Below are 15,053 nucleotides of genomic sequence, written 5' to 3' on the forward strand. Positions count from 1 at the left end.
TGCTTGTATTCTGCTAACTATGCCTCTTTGTGTTTCTCATGTACATTATGTTGCATATTATATATCGTTGTTAATCAACTTAAGATGCAGGTACATAGATCGGAGATGGTGAAGGCCTGCTACGCCGTATTCATTGGGAGGGTTCCAGGAGTGTACGACCACTGGCCAGACGCTCAGGCCCAGGTGGACACGTACCCGGGCGCTAGCCACAGAGGGTTCGATAGCAGAGCTGAAGCAAAAATGAGTTACTTGAGGTGGATGATACGGCAAGAGACGGAGTGAAACCAGTGCCTCAAGAAGTACTGCATAGTCGCGCTCTTGCTCATGTTGATCGCTTTTCTCTTCTACATGATGGTTTAGATAGGGATGATGAAACTTGTGGGTGTGCCATGACTTGTGTGTATCGCTATTTTCGGAATTTGATGATATTTGTGTTGGATAACGATATATGTGTTGGATAATGATGATGATTCTATAAATGACGAGACTACTTTATGTGTATGATATGACGAGAATAATGCATTTTCATTATGATACGATGAAACTACTCTTTAGAGCATGCACAAATACGTAGAGGGGGCTTTAAATCCAGCGCTACTGCTAACAGGTTAGCTGTAGGGCTGCCCCCGCGCTATTAGTAAGGGAAAAAACAACGCTACTGGTAGGATTTCTCCTAGTAGTGTTAAGACGTATGTCGATAAAGTTGGATTAATCCTCCAGATCTGCCACGTGACCCGACAAGCTCTACCTAACTGCCCGCCCGCTCGACACTTCATCAACAAGTGACAACCATCCCGATAAGCTGGAGTGGTGGCTTGGTAGTGGGGACCTGCCGGCACACAGCTTGTCGGGCCTTCACTTGCCGGCAAGCAACTTAGAGCTTCCCGTGCCTTTGCTTGCCTACAAGCAACTTGGAGTCTGCCAACGTCCCGAGCACAACAGTCTTCTGGCAAGACTTACCGGTTGAGAGGTTGTCATCGTGTGTGTAGAAGTCGAGATGCTAAAGGACCCGTTCTTTCGTAAACCGATAACGACACCCAAAGACGCTACGACATGGCTCCACTAGTCAAAAAACCCACTTTAACCTCGGTCATGTAAGAAAAACCATGTGCAAATCACCAATGACGATTTTTGAACGGGATAGATAAAATTAGAGTGTTAAGTGAAACAAAAAAGTTGAAAGGATTATGCGAACAATCCATTTTCTTCATAGGAGTAAAATAGACTTTTTTCAACTCCGGCCTATTTCTTCTGGCTGGCCGACCTGGGATGGTTCCAGCCGGCCCGTTATGGCGCTAAGACAGGCCACCGACGCTGCCAGCCCATGGTGGCGGCGGAGAAGCAAGCGAGTAGCGATTAGCGACGCTGCCGAAGCCGAACGGACGGGATTCGCTGTGAGGAGTTCAGAACACGCCCTTAGCTTACCTCCCCCTCCAGCTGCCGCCGCCGCCTCCCATCTCCGGCGACGAGCAGGGCAGAGAAGGAGAACTAGCTATGTCCTCGGTGGCGCCGGAGGTTGAGAAGAAGGAGGAGGAGGAGGAGCAGGTGGTGAACCCGTGGGAGGTGTCGGCGGGGAAGGGCGGGATCGACTACGACAAGCTGGTCGACCAGTTCGGCTGCCAGCGCCTGCACGCCGCGCTCATCGACCGCATCGCGCGCCTCACCGGCCGCCCCCCGCACCGCTTCCTCCGCCGCGGCCTCTTCTTCGCCCACCGGTGCCTTACAAATAGCCATAGCTTTTGCCTTCTCAGGCGGCGGCGGAGGTGGAATTGCTGACACAATCTTGGAACCTTTTTGTGGGTGTGCAGGGATTTGAACGAGATACTGGACCTATTCGAGAAGGGGGACAAGTTCTACCTCTACACGGGGAGAGGGCCCTCGTCCGAGGCGTTGCATCTCGGACACCTCGTCCCGTTCATGTTCACCAAGTAAGAAGACTTTGTTGATTCGCCGTGTTGTTTATCTGGGCAACGCCGCTGCGGTGGAAGCAACAGGGCATTAGCGTGTATTCTTGGCTAGAACGAACAGTCCATTGTGCCTCCATTAGTTTGAGAGCAGGCAGGATTCGTCCTTGATTACTCCAGCTACCAGTTCAGTAGACTAGTGAAAGTGATGTCTTTTCAGTTTGTAGTAGTTTATGTGGTGAATCAAGTACCAACAGTGAACTTGCTGAAAACCTTTAGATGAACACTACCCTTGAAACTCGGGAGTTAAACATCACTAATTAGCATGTTTAGTAGTACTATTTTCCTCGTATCCTTCTCAAAAACTCTAGCACATAAATATGCTGCATTTCATACTCTTATGTATGCTCTATACTCTCTAGGTTTATTTGATAAAACTTGCATTGTAATCTCAGATCTGATTGTGTAAGTAAGCGTTAATAATGCTCATTGACCATGAAGAATCTTTCTTCAGATATTTGCAGGATGCTTTCAAGGTTCCTCTGGTGATACAGCTAACTGATGACGAGAAGTTCTTGTGGAAAAATTTGACTGTTGAGGAAAGTAAAAGGCTTGCGCGTGAAAATGCAAAAGACATTATAGCATGTGGATTTGATGTTGAAAGGACTTTTATTTTCTCTGATTTTAATTTTGTTGGCGGGTAAGATTAATGTTTTAAATTTTAGCCTTGATTGATCTTTTACCTTATGGCCCCGTAAAGCCTAGCTTAGTTTCTATGTAAAAAATAGTAAAATAATCCTCTTCTCTTTCTTGCAGCGCCTTTTACGAAAACATGGTTAAAGTGGCCAGATGTGTGACGTATAATAAAGTGAGAGCTGTTCCATTGATTACACTATTTGTCTATTTGGCATTAGAGAACTCAGTTGCTTCTGTTGAAGCATTCACGTTGGCTAACATAGTCTGCTCTTCAATGACAGGTTGTAGGAATATTTGGATTCACTCCAGAGGATCACATTGGAAAGATTAGCTTTCCTCCCGTGCAAGCAGTTCCATCATTCCCTTCTTCATTTCCCAAACACTTTTCTGGCAATGACCAACTACGGTGCCTGATACCTTGTGCAATAGACCAGGTAAAAACATATTTTTGGTACAGTTGTCCTGTAAACAGAGTTTGTTTCATATCTACTTGCTAGCATACCTAGACATTATCATATATCTGCTGCAACTGATTCAGAAGTAACGTTCTGCAAGTTTTTGTGCTTTCCAAAATGGACCTAATACTGTCCTTTCACTGTGTGCATACTATGGATATGCTTATCTGTATGTGAATTGTTATGAGACCATCTCTGAGCAATTTCGTCAAATTTTTTGAATTGTGGTAGATGTTCATGATTTGTTTCATGATCTTTAGTTCCTCATTCAACTCATCTTTCATTCTTCCAGGATCCTTATTTCAGGATGACCCGTGATGTTGCTCCAAGAATTGGTTACCAGAAGCCAGCGCTGATTGAGTCAAGATTTTTCCCTGCTCTTCAGGTACATTTGTTTTCTGGGGAACATGATTTAGAACTTTATACTTCACTGCATAGATGTTCAACATGGCACAAAAAATAAGTACATGGATGACAGACCTCATGCCCAGGACGTTTATTATCTCAAATCGCTCATTTAATGCCAGGCAATTAGGATTTACAGTGAAATGGTTATTTACATGGTTGCATATGAAATATTTCAATTAGAGGTAATAATAGCGTAACTTTTTGGGGGAGGCTTGTTCCTAAGTACCAGAAGTTGTAGAGTTACGAATGTGCCATATTTAGGTTTGCTTTAATGAGTGCAAACATAAGAAGATTTTTTTTTTCTGGTGATTATGAGAAACGCAGGTCCAGTTTGACTGCTTCCAGTTAATTCTTGAACTTGCTGTTTCTCCATGTAGTTGTTTTGAAATTAACAAGACTATAACTTTGTTTATGGAGCCCGTGTGCCTTTTGTTTTACATTTATTTGCTACATCCTGTTGTGGAAATATCATTGCTTTGGGGTTACTTATATATATCAGCTAGTGCTCCAAATTCTGCTACATCCTATAACTTTAATATCATTGCTTTGGGTTACTTATATATATCTCTTACAGGGGGAGAACACGAAAATGTCAGCTAGTGATCCAAATTCTGCTATATATGTGACCGATAATACTAAAGAAATAAAGACAAAGGTATGTACTCAACATCATTTCTTGTCTCAGAAAAAATATTTTCAACAGTGGCATGTTTTCAGTTGACCCCTGTTTGTTTGAGAGCATCTACAACAACGATGCACAAATCTGGCTCCTCAAACATCTGTGGATGCGCCTGGGCATGTCCGCTTTTAGTCCCTATTTGTCGTGCACACAACCATGCCCCTCATTTTCCCCTATATGTCCTGTCACATGCATATGATTGGTGGAGAGGAAGAGAGAGAAAAGGTGGTCTGTAGTGGGCCAAATCCTACGTGGCACCTGCCCGGACGGACATCCCCATATCCAGGGGGGGGGGGACGAGCAGGGGCCTGTCCCCCCCCCCCCCCAACGATCGACGAAACCTGAAGTATCTACTGTATATTTCACTGATATGCACAAGTCTGTATGTATCCCCCCCCCCCCTCAGCGGCTATATGCAAATCCTGGCTCCGCCACTGCCCATATCCTCCTCATATGTGGCTTGGATATGGGGATTTGCGGACAGCCCGGACATATGAGGACAAAGTGGGGTGAGGTGTGGGGGGTGGGGGGATCCGGTTGGGTAGTTTTTTTCCTTCTCTCTCCTGTACGGGCTGTCCGCCCTGACGTTTGGGGAAGGTATGAGTGGGTCCGGTTGTAGATGCTCTGAAACGGCTGCTAGATTGAGCTGAGCACGGAATTTGTAGCCTGTAGGTCTTTGTTTTGTACTTCTATTTACTTCACCATCATTTTCCAGGTGAATAAATATGCATTCTCAGGTGGCCAGGACTCCGTAGAACTTCATAGAAAACTTGGAGCTAACCTTGAGGTACACCCTTTCCTGTTGTTTTGAGCACATACTAGCAATAAAATGGCGCAGGTAAGCAAGCAAGCTTTTTGACGGTTTGATTACATGTCCTATGCATCATTCTACCATGCATTTACTTGAAATGCAAAACTTAAATTAGAATATGTAATAATTTCAGTGTATCAAGTAAAGCTGCCAGTTTCATAAAATATGAAGTTAGCAACATGCCCTTTGTTTGTAGTTTCGTCATTTATTGAAGCTGACAACATTGTATTTAATGATAAACTGTGGAACATTGCATCCTGCAATATTTCTCTAAGTGATGTGTTCCTCGCACAAGACAACCAATTGGTAAATTGTAATTGTTGTATTCAGGTTGATGTCTCAATTAAGTACCTGAACTTTTTCCTTGAAGACGATGATGAGCTCGAGCGCATAAAGAAGGTAATACTGCAAGATAACAGAACTACACTTGATAGCTACTTAATTTCCAATTAGGCAGTGCTAATGTTGTGAAACTCAATACCAGGAGTACAAGGAAGGAAGTATGCTGACAGGTGAAGTGAAGCAGCTTCTGGTTAAGGTTCTTTCTGAGATGGTTGAAAGGCACAAAAGAGCTAGAGCTCGAGTTACCGAGGAGGTATGCAATAACATATGTTATCACATTCATTGGGTCTTGCACATAACAGGGAGCGCTTAGCTGCGCTGTGCAAACACTGATAAAAACAGATTCACCTACATATGTCTTGTGCCAATTTAACGATGCCCTGTTTACACAGATGGTCGACGCCTTCATGGCTGTGAGGCCTCTTCCCAACATGTTCGGCTGAGCATTGGGGTGGGAGGTTCATACCCTTTCTGTGTGGATTTTATAATTCCAGGAGCAACATATGAAGTTTGAGGATTTGGTTGTAACTATTAATGTGAACCGGGCCACTCAATCCTGTATGGCGGCCACTGATTTTGCAAAATCACTATATTATATACTATTTGTTTTCAAGCTTGCTCAATCACTGCAAATATTTCTATTTATATGTTTTCTGCCTGAAGCGCAGCGCCCTCAAATGATCATAGCAGTGTCTCTACAAGCTTCGTTCTGGAAAGATTTCTATTTATTGGAATTAATTCACATGCATACATTTTCTGGCTGAATCACAGCGTCCTCCTGAATACCACCAAAATATGAATTTGAAAAACCTGCAGGCCTTTACAAAATAACGCTGTGAAATATAACTAAGAAAAAAAGATACTCCACAGAATGTAATACATTTCTCTTGGCATTTGATCTTTGTTGGATTGCGATGTTCTAGCAGTGTTTTCCTTTACAAAATGATTTTCAAGCTTTTTATATAAGCCTGGATTAACCCAAAAATATATGAGATCAGAAATGACCATTAATGAAAGAATGTGACCCAAGAGAAGAGTCCCCACTTTAGCTCTCGTCATCTCCATACCACCTACGGAAGCCCACGCTGCCGGGCCTCTTGTTGCTGCCTGAACCTGATTTGTCAGACCCGCCACCTCTTTCACTCCGAAGCAATTCGAACTCCTTTTCAAGGGTTTGCATCTTCTGCAGCCGTTGTTGAATCTCTGAAACTTCATCCTACGGCAAAGGGAGAACTCGTATCATCACTCGAATCCCAAGAGATCTATTTTCGTATTCGACAAACTCATCAAAGCCTATTCGGCAAAGATAAAACTCGTATCATCACTCCAATCCCAAAAGAACAATGTGATAAAGGAGTTCTCTATTTTCGTATTCGACAAACTCATCAAAACCTAGAGCATGATTCCTGACCCTTTCCCGAAGAACCTTTGCGTACCTCGAGTTTGGAAGCCCTCGTTGCTTCGTCCGAGAGTTGATCACGGACTGACTGGAGTTCCTGCACGACAGACAGCACGTAAAACTTGATCACATTGAGCTTAGGGAAAGTTTCTTCTTGCAAAGTAAGAGAGCATATTCCTATCACACTGAGGCTTCACCTTTGAGACTCCAATTCAAGCATAAACATATGAAAAAGGATGCTGCTATGCTGATAACCTATAATTCTTTTGAGATACAGTAATTTGAGTTTGATTTTCTGAAGCTCACGGCCTTAAATATTTGAATAAGAAATCATAAAAAAGAAGTCCGAGTAATTCTATATGGAGATAATATTACAAATAACTTCAGCACACAAGGAATTTCCTGAAACAATTACGTGAGCGTGGTATAGCTTACCTTTGTAAGCTCCGCATTTTTGTTCTCTACATCAGCTAGTTCCTTCTTCAGGTGGAAGCTCTGCAGCTTTTCCTGTTCAAGTTTTTCTTCTACCTGGTTCTTCTCACGCTTTACTGCCTGCACCAAGGTTTTGCTGATATCTCCTCCTTTGTTATTCTGAAAACGACAGAGAGAAAAAGCGTTAACTGTGGTTTCAACAAGCAGGCACATGCTTAAGATATTACCTTGTCATCTCTAAGTTTTTCAATTTCGAATATGGGTCCCCTGCTAGAATTTACTTCTGCAGATAATGGGGTCATGCCATTTGTCTCGAGTTCATCTATTCGTGAAGAAGACAAACTTGGTCTGAGACTTGTCTTCAGAACATAAACCTAAATAAAACAAATACTCATCTAAATATGAAGATATATATCAGAAAAGTTAAACTGATGATAGAGGAACATGCCTCGTTGCTGTAACGTCCACTGTATCCTCCAAATGACAACAGAAAATCTTCTCCATTAATTGTGTAAAGTACTAAACTCGATCCCTGTGGTGAAGGAGATTACAGAGATCACCGACAGCTTGGGCGCATAACACCATAGAATCACAATTAAGCAATATTATAAATACAGTTAGCAGTACGACCATGTGAACTTCACTATTACGAGATCCTTAAAAGGCTTAGACTCATATAACGTTGTTTTCAAGAATCTAGTTGGAATGTTCAATTTGAACTTTTAGAACCAAAAGACCTTTTCTTCATTTATCCAAACTATTCAGAGAGTTTTCAAGTAACTGTGCGGAACATATACGATGTTATGCAAAATAAAAGTTCACGTTGCTTTACAGATTGCAAAATAAGAATAAAAATGGCTAACCTCACTTGTAGGGGGCGCCCGGCCTTCAAAACTAGTAACAACCGACCATACCAAAGTAGACATGTTAAGCACAAGCGTTTCTGGAACACCTGCAGTGCATTAGGCACATGTGAGTGATAACAGTTTTGTGAGCTGCTTTTTATAAACGGAACAAAGTGGAATAACCGATTATAGATGGAAGGGAGCTACATTCATTAGGCTACCAAATAGCGGAAACGAATGGACACAGTAATGTAAAAAAAATCATAATATTTCAACCTTACCTTTCTTACTATTACCACCGCCAGTGATAACCCAGTTATCCCCAACCGTTACACCTGCATGCCCTGCTCTTGGTTCTGGAATTATACCGTGCTGCTCTGGTCTTGACCATTCCATCTGCAATTAACGGTCAGGTGAGTGGTTTGGAATTGCAAATGTACAATACCAGCTCTAGAGAGAAGTCTCACTGTTTGCATGTCAAGGAGATAAAGATCACTGAAACATGTAGAATGAGACCCCCCACCAAATATCAGGAGATACCGGTCTGCATAGCATGCAGCAGCATGCTCAGACCTTGGAGAAGGAGGAGTGCCTCTGTAATGAAATAATTGTCAGATATCAATCCTGCACCTCAAAGTAGAGCCGGTTAATGCGTTTACTGCAAGTTCTATTTCATGTTCTAATCAAAGTAAAATAATTGCCAACTACAAGTGACACGTGCTATATATGTAAGAATACCCATCTAAGAACTTTTTAACTTCATTTGTGCAATTTTAACAAATCAGCTCCATTTTGTTTAGAACAATCAAACCAAATCCACAAAACTTACGTGCTCTCAAATTCATCCCAAGTCATGGTTTCGAGATCAAGAACGTGCAGGTCATTCAGAAGAGACCTCCCATCACCTTCACCTCCAAACACAACTAAAGTGTCTCCAATACGAGTCACTGATTGACCACCACGTGAGCTCTAAACAAAAAGGAAAAGCACCATAAGATACATATTGACCAAAAAGAAGCAACCTTCAGGAAAAAGAGTCACAAAATTGCGACCCAATTGAACAGCATAAATACAAATTAAATATACATACAGGTGACTTCCCATAAGTACGTAAAATTGACCAAGTGCAGGTTTGCGGATCAAACTCCTTCACTGGTACAACATTGAGTAAAAAATATTGAGTTCTGGCATCACAATATAAGAACAGAGAAAAATGAGCCGTGTATTAGGCTAACCACTGAGACTCTCTGTATGTTCCCTGGTGTGTCCTGCAAGTGACAGAACCTTGTTTCCAGATGGAATCTACAGGGATTAGAAGACAGACACAATCTGATAACGTTATAATTACAACCATTGGAAATCACATCACTAATAATTACAAAGAGTAGTTGATGATTACCAGTGAATGACCAGCACATGGGGCAACTAAAACTGGTTCAGCCGATTCTGAAGATTCTGATTGAATTTTAGCTTCTAGTTTTGACCATGACAAACTTTTGAAATCCAGAACCTTCGATCAAAGAAGGATCCCATTGTTAAAGCTGTGCGCCATCGTCATAAATATAGGACCAGGGGTTAACCCCTGAGGCAACTAATTAAGGAAATCTAGGGCTCAATGAAACGAGTAACAATTCCGCGCTAGAAACTCAACTATAAAAAATACAGGTAACATAGCTGAAGGCACAGACATCCCCTTCCACTGAGAATCATAATGACCAATGTACCTGAATGTCACCAAGGTAGCGGCCATTGTGGTTTCCACCAAAGACATACATCTTTTCCTGAACCACGGCAGCTCCATGCTGCAGAGCGTAATTGGAGCCAGTGTGTCAGAAGCATCAAGGGAAAACAGCCCAGCAAAAGACCATAAGATGTACTCCCTCTGTACCACAATACTTGTTGTTGGAGAGAACTAGTCTGGTTCTCTCCAACAACAAGTATTTAGGAACAGAGAGAGTATAATAGAAAAATAAACACAAATAAAGACCTTGTATCGAGGTTTCGGACGCTGTCCTGGGACAGAGAGAGGCGTCCACAGATCGTAAGCGGCCACAGAGCAGAGGCCTTCCATGGTGACTTCCTTGTCCTGAACATCAACCATCTTCTCGTTCTGCGCCACTACTACTTTAGGCTCTTCGGGTTTAAAATGCAGTGGTTCTTGTATGCTCTGACAAGATCAGAAGGAAAAACATGGTTGATTGAGACATTACAAATCAGTAGTGATCAATTCACGACGATTAGCACAAGCCCTCACTAAGTAGACGATGTTTTTCTCTACTCAGCGGCATCACTAGGCACGAGAGAGAGAGAGAGACGGCACGCGGCCAACACATGGGATCACGAGCCAGCACGCAGCCGAGCGAAGCCACGGCCACTCACTCAGCCCATGTACTAGTGATACAATTGCGAGCAACTCACCGGCATCCCTGGCAGCAGGTGCTCGAAGTCGAAGGTCCCGTGGATCCCCCTCCCGCGTCCTCCCAAGCCTCGGGATCTGGAGGAGGCGGGGAGGGCCGCGGCCCGTGGAGACTTCTAGAAGGTCCGAGATCTGGACGGCACTCTAACGTCGGCAGAAGCTTCTAGAAGCGTCGAGATCTGGCGGGGGGAGAGGCGGAAGAGGACCGCTGGCCTGGCTGCTGCTTCTGCTTTGGCCCTCCGGCGACCCGCGCAATGGGAAATGACGAGGGGAGCGGCGTGCCTCGTGATCGGTGCAGATCGATGATCGATCGAGATCGGGGTTGTAGGGACCGTTTGATTGCGACGGAAGCTTCCACCACATCTGGTGGGTCACTTCAAATGCGTGCAGTGAAGCTCAGAATTTCTTGTTCTATATAGTGTACTTATATTTCTTTCTACAAAGAACTTTATAAAATGAGTAACAAATCAATATATTTCTAAATATAATAAATATGCATTATTTACCTAGGATACGTCTATTTGCCACATCACAAACTGATGCAAAATGGCATCTGCTTTTTGAAAATGCAACAAAAGGCAAAAAAGAAAGAAAAAAAATTAAGTGTGTAAAACTCGGCCATCATACTTATTTAGGCAACACAGCAATGTACGGTTTCGAGTTTCCATCATCATCCCAGGCTTTCAGCTCAGCAGCAGCCACAACAACAAGAAGAAAGAAACCTACAAAAACACTATGAAGAAACAACTCATTTTGGGAGCATGAACAATCTACACCATGTTAGACAGCCCGAACAAAATCCGCTCAAGGGTCCCGCCGCTCGTCTTTCTTTTCAACGCCTTCATCCTGCGGCAACGAGACAAACTGCACGATTCCATGGACCACGGAGGCTTCGACTCTGAACCTCGAAGCGATCTGGTCCACACTCATCGGGCCACGATGGTTACTGGACTTTCCTTGGTACAGCTGAATGATCTCCTGGATGTGCCCGACTTTCAGGGTTCCTGGAGGTAGCTGTCTGCTCTGCCCAGGTTCGGATTCGGATGTTCTCACCTTAGGAAGCGGCCTGTTGTATCGCTCTACGACGGAAGCCTGCAAGCACAAGCCTCTGATTAGATTACTTCTTCCCAAAATCTAAAGAAAGTTCAGACTCAATAGAATGATTGTTCAAGTCCACATCTTTATAGGTTTATTATGCAGTGCAATGCAATAAAATCATCAAGGAAACTATGGTATTTTAGTGCAGGGAGAACAATGTAAAATCACAGGACTCACTTCATCCATTTCTGGCTTTCCTCCAGGCTTAGTAGTGATTCTCCCAACCATGTGCTTAAGCATGTCATCATAACTTGGATCACGTTCTACAAGTACACCATGGGAATCTTTTGTTGATGGTGTAACAGCTGCAGTGCATTTTCAATAAATAAATATATCATACACTGATAAATGAAACATTGACAACAGCAATTTGAAACCTACTGCAAGGTTACAGTGCTTTCATAAATGTCAATAAAGCTTGCAGTGAGACTATGTCACAATCAAGATGGTGATGTATCCCATAAGCTTATTTAGAAGAAGAAGAAAACTATGGTTCCATTGGACCCAAGCAAAAGACACAACTATGGTGCCATTGGATCCAAGCAAAAGACACAATTTTTTGTAAGGGGCATCAGTTCTTTGCCAGCTATTATCATGCAGAGTAAAGAAGGGGTATAACAGCACATCAAACTTTACACGTTCTTGACTATGCTGGTAGCATTCTTCCATCAGTTTTCACGGCCAAGAAAATTATGATAGGATGAAGCCTACTACTACAATAGCCAAATCAGCTCAAATATTGAGTTATTACTCTGAACTCCCTGGTGCTCCATAATCCAAATCAACTCAAATATTAAGGAGTTATTACTCTATTCTTGGCCCCCATTGAAATCATTACCCCATTACAAAGAAACGTGTCACATTTACAAGTCACCGTCACCCTTATAGTTAGAATTTTTATATATGATGAGATTCACAGCCTTACCAAATAAAATAATTAATTCTAGAAAGGATTTACACATTTGTGGGTACCTAGTCGAACCTAGGTCGTAAAAAAAACATTCAGGCGCCATGTCCCGAGAGTTACAGGGAAATTTACTGGATAGTGAGAGCATCTACAACTAGACCCCTCACCCCCACCCCACCTCCTATACACCCGAGCGAACGGCCGGATCACGAGATTGCCACACAACCGGACCGCCTATACCCAGCCCAAATGTTTGGGCTGTCCGGCGCCCCCTAAACCCAGCCCATATTTGGGGAGGATATGGGGAGGCCCGGACGCGCCTGCCACGTCAGATTGACCGGTGGGACCGACACAAAAACCCATTAGTCCATCGAGACCTCACCGGTCCGCATTCATCTCGCCGCCACGGCCCACCGCCCGAGGGACCAAATCCGTCTATTTAAGCCAGACGACGAGGCTTAACCCTAGCCATAAGCCACCCCCATTTCCTCCCTCTCCCTCAAGTCCGCGGCGCTATGCAACCCCGCCTCCCTCTCATTCTCCGCTCCGACCTCGCCGTCCGCCGGCCACGATGGTCCAATGCAAGATCACCTGCTACAACATGTTCACCCTGGAGCGTCGAGCGGAGACCCAGGTGGAGATGCGCACCGTCCAGACACGTCACGCCGCTTGCAATGCAGCTGGCCTGCCTCCGAACTCCCCGGAGCAGGAGGGTGAGGCGGTGCTGGATGAGGAGGAGGCGGGAGAGAAGGAGGACGAGGCGGAGGCGCCAGAGCTGGCCGGATTCAGCATGGAGGACGCACAAGCACAGTTCGAGCTGGTCCAAGCGGAGGAGGACGCAGAGCAGCGGCCATCCTCGAGTCCATCCAGTCAGAGCTGAAGGTCACGGCGAACCACCGCTTCATCCACGCTGCCGACGTGAAGCGTGAGGAGCTCTTCGCGGATGAGGACGACGAAGAGGAGGCGCCGGAGTTTCGTCCCGCCACCAATGAGCACGAGGCCGGCGGCTCCCGCAAGGGGTCATCGACATATCCGATACGAGTAGCTAGTTTGTAGTTTGGTTTTATGTACGCAGATCAAATGGACGTTGCATGGAAGTTGTACAGGAATGAGGATATGGAAATGGGGAGCGTGGTTGCAATGAGCGAGAAATAGGTGTGACCGGGCACTGTCCGCAAACATGTCCGGATGCGTCCGTGGACGTTTTGGGGCTCGCTTTTGTTACTGCAGTTCTAGTTGTAGATGTTGTGTTCTGCACAGTAAAATCCATCAAATGCAACAGCTTACCAAATTCTATGGTCAATAATGTCATGAACAAACTGCGATAATAATTTTGGATAGACTGTTCATGCCCTCCTGCACTCGGGCAGAAACAATAACTTACTGACAACTGTGCTATTCAGTGTCAGAAAACACCCGACACAAAGTTAACTGACATTTCTAGTTTTCTTGTAGTTGTATAGTGTGATCATGCCGACAAATGCTGAAACTATACGAATTGGCTGACTTAACCCAATATATAGTCGATGCTAAATTGGTTATAGTCGGTTTCAGTTCTTCAAATCCCAAAGGGATCACAAACCTGATTTGCAGAAATTCACATGCCACACTTCATTAGATGAAATAGTACCCACTACCTACTTAAGCATGTCCCATTTCAATTCAACAATCTGCACGTGATCTTTGTGAGCAGGATGCCCCAAAAAAGCATCAAGGATCATGAACTAGCTTCTACATGGTCTATCAGAACCGCAGCTCAATATGACCAGAAAATCGGAGCATATGTGTCAGGTCAAGAACCTAAGGATACTCAGACATCATTTAAACAAAGCTACACGGCAGCGGACGGTTGTGGTGGCATCAAGAACCAACAACCAGGTCAAATGGCACAGCACGCGAATGACAAGCGAGATCCAAGAAAAAAAAAGCAGAAGCCGCCGTACCATCCTGTGACACGTCGAGCCGATCCTGAGGAGGACTTGCGCCGCCGCCAGCAGCGGGCGCCGGTGCGGCCCGTGGTGGAGGCGGGGGAGGGTGGGTAGGCGGGGGCCTCGCCGGGGGCGGAGGCGGGGGAGGGGGCCTCAGGCGCCCCGAGGCGCGGCGCAGGGCCTGGCCCATTTGTCGGCGCCGGCGAGAGGGAGCGGTGGCTCCGCGGGACGGCCACGCGTGACGAGCTTCGTCGGCTGTTTTCCCTTGGAGAGGCGTGGAGGCTTTTCAGCCCATACGGTTAGCGGGCTTTTACACTGCGAGCGACAATGAGGGCAAAATGTTTGGGATTTCCTTTGTCAACCGCCATTTTGGGGCAAATGCAATGAATTTCGACAACGTTTCATATCTGTGAAAACAATTTTTGACAGTGTTTTGTGACCTGTGAGACCCACAAGGCCACCTCAAGAATTTCACTAGGAAGGCGCAAAATCAATTCGTTGTCAAGATGAAGCAGATTCGAACGATAGTGAAAGTTCAAGTACACAACATCAAATACTTCCTTGACGAAGAAAAGGTGGTTCTGAAAAACTTATGGAACAAACTAAAAATAGTGATGGAAAGAAAAAGAAAAATTGGTTGAAAAGGCGAGAGCAATCTCACTCTATGATATTTTAGCGCCAAAGCGGTAACTTTTTTAAAGAGTACACCGTGTATCATATTTTTTTATAGAAG

At 44.5% G+C, this 15,053-nt stretch overlaps 3 protein-coding genes across 3 annotated transcripts; 1 reads left to right on the forward strand and 2 right to left on the reverse strand.

The window, feature by feature from the left end:
- Positions 1 to 1,355: 1,355 nt before the first annotated feature.
- LOC123396106 (tryptophan--tRNA ligase, cytoplasmic) lies at positions 1,356 to 5,918 on the forward strand. Its single transcript, XM_045091151.1, has 11 exons — positions 1,356 to 1,715; positions 1,809 to 1,928; positions 2,419 to 2,604; positions 2,721 to 2,772; positions 2,882 to 3,034; positions 3,348 to 3,440; positions 4,038 to 4,118; positions 4,858 to 4,929; positions 5,284 to 5,352; positions 5,438 to 5,548; positions 5,688 to 5,918. Exons 1-11 carry the CDS (start codon positions 1,495 to 1,497, stop codon positions 5,736 to 5,738), a joined length of 1,209 nt encoding a protein of 402 aa, XP_044947086.1. The 5' UTR covers positions 1,356 to 1,494; the 3' UTR covers positions 5,739 to 5,918.
- A 246-nt stretch (positions 5,919 to 6,164) lies between these two features.
- On the reverse strand, positions 6,165 to 10,689 carry LOC123396105 (acyl-CoA-binding domain-containing protein 6-like). The gene is made up of 15 exons (XM_045091149.1): positions 10,390 to 10,689; positions 9,959 to 10,138; positions 9,696 to 9,773; positions 9,371 to 9,481; positions 9,207 to 9,273; positions 9,062 to 9,123; positions 8,801 to 8,940; positions 8,439 to 8,565; positions 8,253 to 8,367; positions 7,990 to 8,078; positions 7,575 to 7,658; positions 7,354 to 7,500; positions 7,130 to 7,285; positions 6,732 to 6,791; positions 6,165 to 6,511 (listed from the first exon to the last, which is right to left on the reverse strand). Exons 1-15 carry the CDS (start codon positions 10,393 to 10,395, stop codon positions 6,341 to 6,343), a joined length of 1,593 nt encoding a protein of 530 aa, XP_044947084.1. The 5' UTR covers positions 10,396 to 10,689; the 3' UTR covers positions 6,165 to 6,340.
- A 297-nt stretch (positions 10,690 to 10,986) lies between these two features.
- Positions 10,987 to 14,580, reverse strand: LOC123396107 (ras-associated and pleckstrin homology domains-containing protein 1). Its single transcript, XM_045091152.1, has 3 exons — positions 14,336 to 14,580; positions 11,663 to 11,790; positions 10,987 to 11,479 (listed from the first exon to the last, which is right to left on the reverse strand). Exons 1-3 carry the CDS (start codon positions 14,508 to 14,510, stop codon positions 11,192 to 11,194), a joined length of 591 nt encoding a protein of 196 aa, XP_044947087.1. The 5' UTR covers positions 14,511 to 14,580; the 3' UTR covers positions 10,987 to 11,191.
- Positions 14,581 to 15,053: the final 473 nt, after the last annotated feature.

This window comes from Hordeum vulgare, chromosome 5H (genome assembly GCF_904849725.1).
Source record: "Hordeum vulgare subsp. vulgare chromosome 5H, MorexV3_pseudomolecules_assembly, whole genome shotgun sequence".
NCBI classification, from domain to species: domain Eukaryota; kingdom Viridiplantae; phylum Streptophyta; class Magnoliopsida; order Poales; family Poaceae; genus Hordeum; species Hordeum vulgare.